Source organism: Brassica oleracea, chromosome C8, assembly GCF_000695525.1.
Source record: "Brassica oleracea var. oleracea cultivar TO1000 chromosome C8, BOL, whole genome shotgun sequence".
In the NCBI taxonomy this organism is placed as follows: domain Eukaryota; kingdom Viridiplantae; phylum Streptophyta; class Magnoliopsida; order Brassicales; family Brassicaceae; genus Brassica; species Brassica oleracea.
In genome coordinates, this window is record NC_027755.1 from 1,665,915 (window position 1) to 1,674,372 (window position 8,458).

Sequence of the window (8,458 nt, forward strand, 5' to 3'; positions counted from 1 at the left end):
TTTTTTTTTTTTTTTTTTTTTTTTTGATAATCCAGGGGTTTCCCACTTACGTGGGTCATTCCCCTGGGCCCGGTTAGGCAGCGGTCCACTTCACCCGGAAGGGCTTTACCTGGGCTGGGGACAAGGCCCAACACCCAGTACCGCATTTGATGACAGGATGGGCAGTTCCCCTCCGCCTGGCGTCAAACCCGGGAGCATGACAATTGGCCCCCAAGGCTCTTACCAAACGAGCTACCACATCCCGTCAACTATTACTAATGTTGGACTTGTCTTTAATTCCTATTTTCTAATGGTTAGCCCAATCTCTTTTTGTTTAACTACAAATGAAGTTGGCATACTCAATGATGATCTTGCTAGCATTTTGTTCTGTTTTCGAATTGGTTTAGCTACTTATATTTGATTTGGTTTTCAAATTCATTATTTCTTTATAATTTCGTATTTAAACAGAACTAATTTATTGGGAATGCAACACTAATACGAAAAAGAAGTATACTTGACCCATGGTATTTATAACCATATCGTCATTGAAATGATTGTGCATGGTCATAAATTGAATTAACCCTATTTTCTAAATATAGAGAGAAAGAAGCTTAGACACATCTTAATATTTTAATAATCACAAAGTCAATAGATTTTTTTTTTTCTTACGTTACAAATGAAAACATTACACAATAAACACCAAACACATAGAGAAAAAGTCAAGGTTAAGAGAGCTATTAGGCAACAAGGCAACATCATGCCAACATCATGCCAAACCTTTATTCAAACACACACACATATCTCTTAACATCATACACACTTTTCCCCCAGTTTTCATGCATGCATGTGATTTACACCAGAACTCCTTCAACAGCTGCAGCTGTCGCCGCAGCTGCAGTTTGATCCACAGCTGCAGTTATCGCACTCCGTATTGTAGTTCTTCTCGCAACTTCACCAGACACACACAAAAATATTGAGATTTTGATAACTAATATGATATGGAAATTAAGGACTAATTAAGCAACCACATCGTATATATGCATGTAAAGGTAAAGAAGATAAGTTCTAGTGTTTACCTGCAAGAGTCACCACATTTGCAAGCGGAACCACATCCACAGTTAGAACCTGCCATTGCTTCTTTTACTTCTCTTTGGTTTAAACTTGAAATTTGTTTTTTGTCTTCTTCTTTTGATGCTTTTATTTGCTGTGGTTAATTTGAACATATGGAACTGCCACTATTTATAGAAGAAGAGAAATATAGATGCCAAAAAAGAGAGAAATATTCAGTGTTTGTATCCACCACACACGTGTCATTTCGTGTATGGATAGAATCAATAAATTCTCTTGGGAGAAGTTATCTACCACACAGAGCATTAAGCATTTCAACCAAGAAAAGTCATCAAATTCGTAGTCTTTTCATTTTTTTTGTCAAAATTCTTAAATTATTATAGTGAGAATCTGATAAATATTTTCTTAAATTAAAATATTGTCTTTTAAACTTGTTAAATTTATCTGCATCTATAATACATCATTTGATGCAGTTAAGCATCTAAATAAAAATAAGAATTAACATTTAAAAAAATATTGAGGAAATAACACCAACCTTTTTTTTTTTTTTTTTTTTTTTTTTTGCAATTCAATATAACACCTACTTGTCTACTGAGTTATTTTTCAACTATCTTAGATTTGTTCGACGAGTATCAAAAATATATGAAGCACGTCAAATTATTGGGAATAAGAAAAAAGTCGTATACGCAACAAAGAAATACGATTTTATTTGTAAACGGCAGCCGACCAAAATAAGAGGCATGAATCATGCCTCTTTCACATTCCTGACATAGTAATTTTTTGGTGGAGAAAATACCTTTTATTTTGACAATACATAAATATAAAATACTTTTTATTTCTCTTATTAGATCGTCCATGACCCAGGATACTTGTCTACGTTCTTCAACTAATCAATATTATGATTGATTGATTTGGATAAAGTGAAAGTTCATATCACATATGCAACTCCAGATCATATTATATGTATGGTGGCGCAATGGATTAACGTACGTAATAATGTGCCTATAATTTCCAAAAAATAGTAATAACTCAAAAGAGATACAAAAACTAAACTAGTCAACAGAGATATTCTCCAACTTCAATCTCTCCGATCCCTCCCCATCACCGTTAACAAGCATTTTCAAACCATTTTTCAACTCATCCACACCTTCTTCAAGAACCGCACAAACCGGAAAGATCCTCACTCCTCTCACCCTCCTCTCAAGCTCCTCCAACCTCTCATCCGCACCATCCTCATCAATCTTGTTCGCCACGATCAAAGACGACCTATCAGACAACCCTTCTTCGTGATACTCAAGCTCCATCACAAGATCCCTCAGCTGCTGCCACGGCGTCACACCTTCGCAGCCGTCTAGCCCCGAGGCCAAGTCCACGACGTAAGCCAGCACTTTGGTCCGCTCGATGTGGCGGAGGAAGTTGTGCCCTAGCCCTCTGTTCCGATGCGCTCCTTTGATGAGCCCTGGAATGTCAGCTACCGTGACTGAGAAGTCATCGTAGTTTACGTTTCCTAAGTTGGGACGCAGCGTCGTGAACGCGTAGTGGCCTACGCGGGGCTTGGCGCGCGAGAGCGCACCGAGAAGCGTGCTTTTCCCGGCGTTTGGCATCCCGACGAGGCCAACGTCGGCGATGCTTTTTAGTTCTAGTATCAAGACAGACTCTGTACCAAGGGAGCCGCATTTAATACTCGTGCGCTGACCATTACTATTACCGTTACCATCATCATCGTCATAGTCGCCTTCCATTGTTCTCAACGTGGAGGTTTTAGCGAACTTGGTGCCTCTTAAGTAACGTGTAGCGGAGATGTTACCTAAACCTCCTTCGCCGCCACGTGCGATGATTATGCTCTGGCCTTCTTCTGTTAGTTCCGCAACGTTGTACCTGACTTGTCCTTCTTCAAAATCAGTTTCCCCTTCCGTGCCTACATGTAATGCTGATGCTACACTCTCTGCCTCGGATTCAGATTCAACAGAAGAATCTTGATCGACGTCAGAGTTTTCATCTGATGCAGGGTCGTCAACAAGTGTGCCAGGAAGGTCCCATGGATCCGAACTCTTGGGAGAGCCGACTTGGATCTGGGATGGAAGCTCACCCTCTTGTAGATGAATCACTGTCCCAATGGGGACTTGCAGGACCTGTTGGAGACACAAATAAGTTATAAAAGAATAAAAATAAAGAAGCAGAGGAACACTAGTGAGTGATATATATAAATAATGAACCTTGTCTTCTCCTCTGTTACCAATCCTGTTCTTGGAAGTTCCATGTCCAGCTTTCCCACCTTTCTGCAAAAAAACTCATAAAAAGGCTAAGACAAGTTCCCATCAGACACATTCATGAATAAGACAGAGACACATAAACTTACAACATGAGGTTGTAATCCGCTGAAGTCCCAAACAGCGTGTGTGCATTCTAATATCACATCACCTCCTCTCCCACCATTTCCACCTGAACAAACTCCAATTACATTAACATTCAACAATTCTTTCAACAATCAAAAGTTTAAACCTTTCAAACCTAACGTGTTGGCATTTTTCAGACACATCCACATTTAAATTCTAAATACACAGAGATCCGAAACATTCGTCTCTATCCCCAAAATTTTTGAAGAAAATTACAGATATAATTTTTCAAATTTATAAAAAAAATTTTTTTTTATAAAAATTACAGCCCCAAAATGAAACATAGTGTGTTGTCGGATTTGAGATAAGTTTCCTTACCATCAGGTTTTCCGAAGCGATCGGTACGACTCCGGCGGAGGCTAGAACAGCCACTGCCACCTTCGCCGCCACGTGCGTACAGAGTAAACCTATCCCTCATTCTAGTCTCCTGCACAATCACAAAGTCAATAGAAGAAGGCAAAAGAGAGAGTCTTTGTCTGCTGAGGAAGTGAAAAGATGATGAATTGACCTGCAAAGGCGTGACTTTGCCTTTCTTCTCGGTAGAATCTGAGTACAAGGCAGCAGGGTATGTCATCCATGGAGGATTTTGGAGTCTTCGGTTGGATGTCAAGTATCGGAGAGGAACCGCCCGCCTCAGCCACGTCATTTTGTTTCTTGATGGATCTCCGGCGAGCTACGGAGATAGTTACGGTGAGATAAGCAGCGGGGGGACTTTGATCGATCGGTGAGTTGCCGCCGTGGTGGTCGGTGAAGAAAACAGAGACTGAAGCCAAGGGTTTAAGCTTATGGGCTTCCACCAGATACGGCCCAATAAGATGAGTTTCAAAACCCATGAACTGAAAGAGTTAACAAATATGATTGGTAAAGACTAAATACATGTATCATCTTAAACTCACTTGCTTGGCCGTTCAAGTCGTAATGGAGTTTTTGAGTTTTTCGGATATCCATGAATCGAATTCGGATAAAATAATCTCTAATACATTAAATACCATCCGTTTAGATATTTTTACACTTTAGATCGGATTATGAATTGGGCAAATCTCCAAAATAGCACTCAAAAACTAAAATGACCAAAATAGCACATTTCTAAGTTTATCCTTTGAAAATTTTAATTTTTTTATTTTTCAAAATTTGAAATCTTATACCCCAAAACTTCATTTCTCAACTCTAAACCCTAAACCCTAAACTCTAAACCCTAAACCCTAACCCATAAACTCAAAATTTGAAATCTTATCCCCCAAAACTTCATTTCTCAACTCTAAACCCTAAACCCTAAACTCTAAACCCTAAACCCTAAATCCTAAACCCCACCCTTTAACTGTAAACCCTAAATTTGTGACTTTTGATAAAACATTAAGTGCTGTTTTTGTGACTTTTGACCTTGAGTGCTAGTTTGGGAACATAAACTTGATTTAGTGCTATTTTTGTCTTTTTCTCTTATGAATTCTGAATTCTTTTTTTTAGTTCAGATTCGGTTTTTACAAATGCTCAGGCCTAGTCACTTGTACTTCTCAAAACTGCATGACATCTTGAATATGTATCACTCAACATATATACATGTATATTAAAAAAAAACAAAAGAGGAAAAAGATCTAACTGAATCACTCCAACAGAACTTTGTAACTGTAACTACTAATAACCACAGAGCATTTCATCTAAAACTTCATCAAAAATCAGATCTTCTAGCTCAAGAGTCAGCCATTCAGATTCACCTCTAAGATTCATCCATCCATCACCCTTTGTAAAATCTCTTCCCACAATATCATCCAATGAACGATCACTATCCTGAGCTCCTAACCCTAAGAGGCTCCACTCGACTCTTCTCCAGACCTCATCAAGAAAACGTTTCCCCTTTGGATACGCAAAAGACAATGTTTTAGGGAAATATATGTGTGATTGGTTGCGAGTCTCGGTGATTGCTTCGTTAACCAAATCAAAGAGAAGCTCTTTGTTCACTTCTTCTTGTTCTTGTATGTTGAGTTCGTAGAGTAGTGATGGATCCAGTGGTTGTTCCTCTGAGTACCATTTTACTTCCTTGTATTCGTTTTCAAGGAAGCCTGAAAGTTTTAGAACCTTCTTTACATAACAGAAGTACACATCTTCATCTTCTTTTTCTAGAGAGTTTAAACCTAAACCTGTAGAACAAGCAAGCATGCATTAGAATTGAGATTTTCATATCTTTCTCCCATCAAAGCATGAATTATTTATGTAAAGATCGTACCTGGTGAGATTAAAGTCTCTGTTTCTTCTTGGCTTCTCTCCTCTTGCTCCTCATCTTTTTCTTCTTCCTTCTCTGTCCTTACCAGAGTCTCTGGTAACAATAAAGATTTCTTTGGTCCCAAGTTAGTATCTAGGTCTACAGATTTCCTTGCAGAACTGTCTCGGGGAAGTTCGGTCAGAAATGAACCAAGAACTTCAAGGCCTGACAATGACGAAACACGTCTGAAGAATTGTGGTTTATTCTCATCTCTCAAAGCTCTCTCTTTCTCTTCATGTGAAAGTTTTAAACTCTTGGAACGCAAGTCACCACCTCTTGCTCTAAAACTCTGTTCCAAGAGAAGAGAATATCTCTCCACAGAATCATATTTTGAGACTGCTACACACTTCTCATTCTTCTTCATTTGCTTTCGGTCTTTCAGTGTGTTCTTGAGCAACTTCTTGATTTTTCTGAATCCATTTATTACAGCTGAGCCATGAGAAGGTACGATTGGTTTATGTTCCTCAGAAGCGTCTGTTGAAACATTAAAAGTCAAAACGGCAGCGTTCTGCTTTGGAGCATACCAATTCTCTTTCTGCTTGTGCTCAATTCTAGCGGGACGTGAAGAGCCAGACAGAGGATACGAGCCTGACTTGGGTAAAACTCTTGGACTAGTCTTGATCTGCACTTGCTTATCAAACTCCGAGTTTGGGTCTTTTAGTATATTGACAAAAACATCTTCCTTGTTCAGGATTTCAAGAAAATCAACGTATTCGTTTACTTGCTTTGTTGTCATCAGCTTCTTCAGTTGTCTCGTTGGATCCTCCGCAGCAACACTTGGAATCTTTGAATCTTCGTTTTTAGAATCAAGAAATGGTTCTTGTTCATCAGCTTCACGCACCAAGGAATGAGTTCTTGGGGTCTTCCAACCTATGGAAACAGAGTAACCCATCATTCAACAATTTTATTTTCATTACTTCAAGAATGTAATAAAAACAATTTTACGAGATGTGCTTACAGATTGGACGGTTCTTAGTTCTCCAATTGTGAAAGTCAAGAACATGAAGCATTCCAGCTAACCAGCCAGATTTGTGATTATATTTTCCATGTCTTGGACTTGATTTCTCGCTTTTCAAATGTTTCCTCATTTGGAATCCTTTAAGTTACCTGTGAAGACAAGAGTATAACATCAGAGACGTATTAAAAAAAAAACATAAAACAAGTCAGAGCAGATTCAGTAGCTTGTCTGAAACCGTCAAATCTCAAATCAAAGAACATTTTCTTGATCCGTTTTAATGAATCAAACCGTTCAGAAACAAGACTAATCAGTTAAAGAGTTTATGTCGTAGAAGCTGACCTGATCAAGAAGAGGAAGGAAGCTGGCTGCGAGAGAAGACTAAGCAATATGCTCTAGCCTCGGGCCAGAGAGATTATTAGCTACTGTTATTGCTTAACTCATTACAAAACTGAAGAGTGCTTTTAAATGATGCAGCGGAAGGTGTCTGGAAAAAGAAGAAGGAAAACGATGAAGACCGTGAAGACTTTTCTTTCTTCTATGTGGTTCTAACTTTACCTGCCAAGGATGGCCCGGTCTACCGGTAGAAAATCGTCAAATGTCTGTTTCATATATATAACGCTCACACGCCACCAGAAATAAATACATGTATACGTTCCTAGTATTTTCCAACTTATGATTAATTAGTTAATTAAAAGCTCCATAAATATATACAATGTTGAGAAACAGTTTATTAAATGTTAAATTAAATGTTGATATTTATGAAGTTTACTTCAATTCAGTCTTATCTTAGTTATTCTTAAGAAAACTTTCTCAAAACTTTCAATATTATTATTTTATTAAAATAAATTATTTAGTATACAATATCCGTTCTTTGTTTTATATGATGTTTTAAAAAAAATATTAAATCACACTATTGGATTTTTACATGCAAAGTATTAGTTTGTTTTACAGAATTAACTTTATAGTATTAACTAGTTTAGTTGGTCAAAGAGTTTAAAATTCAAAATAAGACTAGCTAGTTTGAATGTAGTTTAAGTTTCTAGAATTTTGTGATTTCTATAAGATAGAAACCACTTGCGCTGGTATAGTATGCTCACCAACAAAGTAAGATGAGTGTTTGTGGCAAATTGTTAGATAATACTATTTTACGGGAAGTAGGCTATCCTTTTGGCTGCTTAGACTTTTTCCTACATTGTTAATTCCTGTCAAATGTTTATAGGATGTTGTATATCTAACTTCATATATATAATAGGCACAGTCCAACTAGAATGGATTTTTAGTTAGCAGATGAGCATGTCTAATCGTGATCAACTATATGTTACTAAAATAATTTTGAGTAACGGATGTATGTAAGCCAGGATTGACGTGAAAGCCAAGGTTGACCGGGAAAATCAAAACCCTAGTCACGCTTTCGTATTTAACCGAATGGAAGAAGACTTCTACTGCTTAATATTCAAGTGGAAACATAATAACGTTATTGACCATTGGCGTAGTTGTTTTCGTTAACAAGTTGCCACCAAACGATGCATATTAATTTGTTGTTTAGATGTTTACTTAAAGCAAAAGAAGTGGAGTCTCAAATTAAATCTTAAACAAAACGTAAAAAGAATACGACGTTAGTGACTTTAATTGGACCGGCGTGATTAAAAATAGTAATATTCACAATTTTCACAACCAAAGTATGCCACCAAACTCACCAAAATGAACTAATAGGCATTAGAATACATTTTTTTTAGATTATAAATTCTTGCAATATCAATGACGTATGAGAGGGAGAATGGTGGGGGTGGGGGGGGGGGG

At 37.6% G+C, this 8,458-nt stretch overlaps 2 protein-coding genes and 1 long non-coding RNA gene across 3 annotated transcripts; all 3 read right to left on the minus strand.

The window, feature by feature from the left end:
* Positions 1 to 586: 586 nt before the first annotated feature.
* LOC106310737 lies at positions 587 to 1,265 on the minus strand. The gene is made up of 2 exons (XR_001263860.1): positions 1,056 to 1,265; positions 587 to 928 (listed from the first exon to the last, which is right to left on the minus strand). It is a non-coding gene; the product is annotated as an uncharacterized LOC106310737 (long non-coding RNA).
* A 720-nt stretch (positions 1,266 to 1,985) lies between these two features.
* Positions 1,986 to 4,255, minus strand: LOC106308304 (probable GTP-binding protein OBGM, mitochondrial). Its single transcript, XM_013745458.1, has 5 exons — positions 3,952 to 4,255; positions 3,762 to 3,870; positions 3,407 to 3,489; positions 3,264 to 3,326; positions 1,986 to 3,179 (listed from the first exon to the last, which is right to left on the minus strand). The coding sequence occupies exons 1-5, from the start codon at positions 4,087 to 4,089 to the stop codon at positions 2,100 to 2,102; spliced, it is 1,473 nt and encodes a 490-aa protein (XP_013600912.1). The 5' UTR covers positions 4,090 to 4,255; the 3' UTR covers positions 1,986 to 2,099.
* A 701-nt stretch (positions 4,256 to 4,956) lies between these two features.
* LOC106310524 (protein TRM32-like) lies at positions 4,957 to 7,225 on the minus strand. Its single transcript, XM_013747757.1, has 4 exons — positions 6,998 to 7,225; positions 6,659 to 6,807; positions 5,665 to 6,570; positions 4,957 to 5,578 (listed from the first exon to the last, which is right to left on the minus strand). The coding sequence occupies exons 2-4, from the start codon at positions 6,786 to 6,788 to the stop codon at positions 5,076 to 5,078; spliced, it is 1,539 nt and encodes a 512-aa protein (XP_013603211.1). The 5' UTR covers positions 6,789 to 6,807; positions 6,998 to 7,225; the 3' UTR covers positions 4,957 to 5,075.
* Between the last annotated feature and the right edge of the window lie 1,233 nt (positions 7,226 to 8,458).